Source organism: Acanthisitta chloris, unplaced genomic scaffold (genome assembly GCF_000695815.1).
Source record: "Acanthisitta chloris isolate BGI_N310 unplaced genomic scaffold, ASM69581v1 scaffold22682, whole genome shotgun sequence".
NCBI classification, from domain to species: Eukaryota; Metazoa; Chordata; class Aves; order Passeriformes; family Acanthisittidae; genus Acanthisitta; species Acanthisitta chloris.
In genome coordinates, this window is record NW_008660163.1 from 1,299 (window position 1) to 3,322 (window position 2,024).

At 58.4% G+C, this 2,024-nt stretch overlaps 1 protein-coding gene across 1 annotated transcript in view; it reads right to left on the reverse strand.

Moving 5' to 3' along the window:
- Positions 1-1,058: 1,058 nt before the first annotated feature.
- NPM2 (nucleophosmin/nucleoplasmin 2) overlaps positions 1,059-2,024 on the reverse strand; it is a gene marked incomplete at both ends in the record, with an annotated part of 1,312 nt that continues 346 nt past the window's right edge. The window contains 3 exons of the mRNA XM_009069727.1: positions 1,059-1,225; positions 1,303-1,396; positions 1,474-1,590. Coding sequence (XP_009067975.1) covers positions 1,059-1,225; positions 1,303-1,396; positions 1,474-1,590 — 378 coding nt within the window. The remainder of the gene's footprint in view (positions 1,226-1,302; positions 1,397-1,473; positions 1,591-2,024) is intronic.

The following is a 2,024-nucleotide window of genomic DNA, read 5'->3' on the forward strand; positions in this document are numbered from 1 at the left end:
TCAGCCCTCCCAGCCCAGATCCAATCTGGGACACAGCAGCCCCCCGTGTGCTGCTGAGGGGCTCCAGACCCTCCACAAATCCTCACTGCCTGCAGACCAAGGCCAGGTCAATGGGTTATAATCATCTCCCTGCTGCTCCCTAATCCCCCTTTGTCTCCTATTCACAGGCAACACTTGTTACCCCACAGCTAGGGGGGCTGCCCTCAGCTCCCCCCCCAGCCCCAGGGAAGATGCCAGAGCCAGGGCAGCAGGCACAGAGCTCCTGGCAGCCCTAACCAGGATGGAAGATGCTCCCCCAGCCCCCCTCAACACAGGGAGTGCAAAATATCCTCCTTTATTTAGGAACACCACCACCAAACAGCTGCTTTCAGGCTCTTCTGCACCTGGAAGGGAAGGAGAAAGGGTCTTAACATCAGTATCCCAGGATAAACCCAATTTGGGATGGATTCTCCCCAGCCCCTCTCAGCCATGAGCTGGGGGCACCCATGGGTCCCCTCCCAGCTGGACACCCCATCCCACTGGGATACCTGGCCAGGCTTTGCCATAGCTCCTATTATTTCTTTGGTGCTGCTTTCCTGCCCCTGCGAGCTCCTCGTCCCTGTGGGGAAAGGGACAGGGCTGAGTGTGGGGACCCCCAGACCTGCATTTCTCCTCCATTTCTGAGTTCAGCATCCAATAACAACCATCACATTCCCTCCCCAGGAGCTCTTGGTCCATGTGTTAACCCATGGGTTAAGTGGGGGATGCAGAGACACATCCCAACTGGTTCCTACCTTGGCAGGAAGGGGATCCTCAGGGATGACATTGCTCCTGCTTGGGAGAAGAGGGGAGAGCTGGGATAAGGGGTGCTGGCAGCATGGGGATCCCCTGCTCCAGGCTCTTCCCTCCAGCATACTCACAGCTCATCCTCCTTGTTCAGCTTTCTCTTCTGGGGGAAGAGAGAAAATGTAGGATGGGGACTCACTCCACAGCCTGTGACTCTTCCTCCCCAGGGGAGGACCCTTCCCCCTTCCCCAGGGGCCCCTCCAGACTCCACACCTCCACCCAAGGGGGCTGACCTTGGCAACACTGCCCTTCCGGCCACTTTGGCCCTTTGGGGGCTTCTTGGGGGACTCCTCTGCTGGTTCCTCTTCTTCAGCATTCTCCTCCTCCATCTCCTCTTCTTCCTCTTGCTCCTCTTCCTCCTCCTCTGCCTCCTCCTCCTCCCAGGACAGGTCATTCATCACTGTGGAACAGCCTGGCTGAGCCCCCACCCCCGAGGGTGAAGGGATGGTCACAGGGTGGGGGGACCCCAATACTCACTGGAGTAGTGTTGTCCACTGATGTAGATGGGCCCAGAACCAGTTCTGAGGTGGAAGGTGACTGGGGGGGGTAACTCCATTCCTACCAGCGCAGTCTGCAACACAGGAGGGTGGCAGCAGCCCTGGCAGCCCCCCCAGGAGGGTGGCAGCAGCCCCCTCCCCAGGCACTCACCATGGGCAGCACTGATGGTTTCAGTGTGGCCAGGGGCACTGCGCTTTGAGCATCTCCCTCCTCAGACATCATCTCCACCACGTGGAACTCATCCTCTGCTGTCTCCCCCAGGCAGATCTTGGGGGAGAGAGAAGAACATCCCCCCAGGGACCCTTCACTCAGGACCCCCAGGGATTTGGGGGGCTGAAGGGCACCAGGGCAAGGGCATCTTCCTCCTCAACCATGATCTCTACCACATGGAATTCATCCCAGGCTGTCTCCCTAAGGCAGTTCTTGAGGGAGAGAGAATGTCCCCCTCCAGGGACCCCTTGCTCAGGACCCCCAGGGATTTGAGGGCCCAAGGGGCATGAGAATCCCCCTCATCCACCATAATCTCCACCATATAGAATTCATTCTGTGCTGTCTTCCCCAAGCAACAAAAACATCCCCCAGAACCCCCAAAGCATCCAGGCATCCCCAGGGATTTGGGGGGCTGAGGGGCATACAAATCCCTCTCCTCAGCCATGACCTCTAACATGTGGAATTCATCCTCTGCTGTCTCCCCCAGGCAG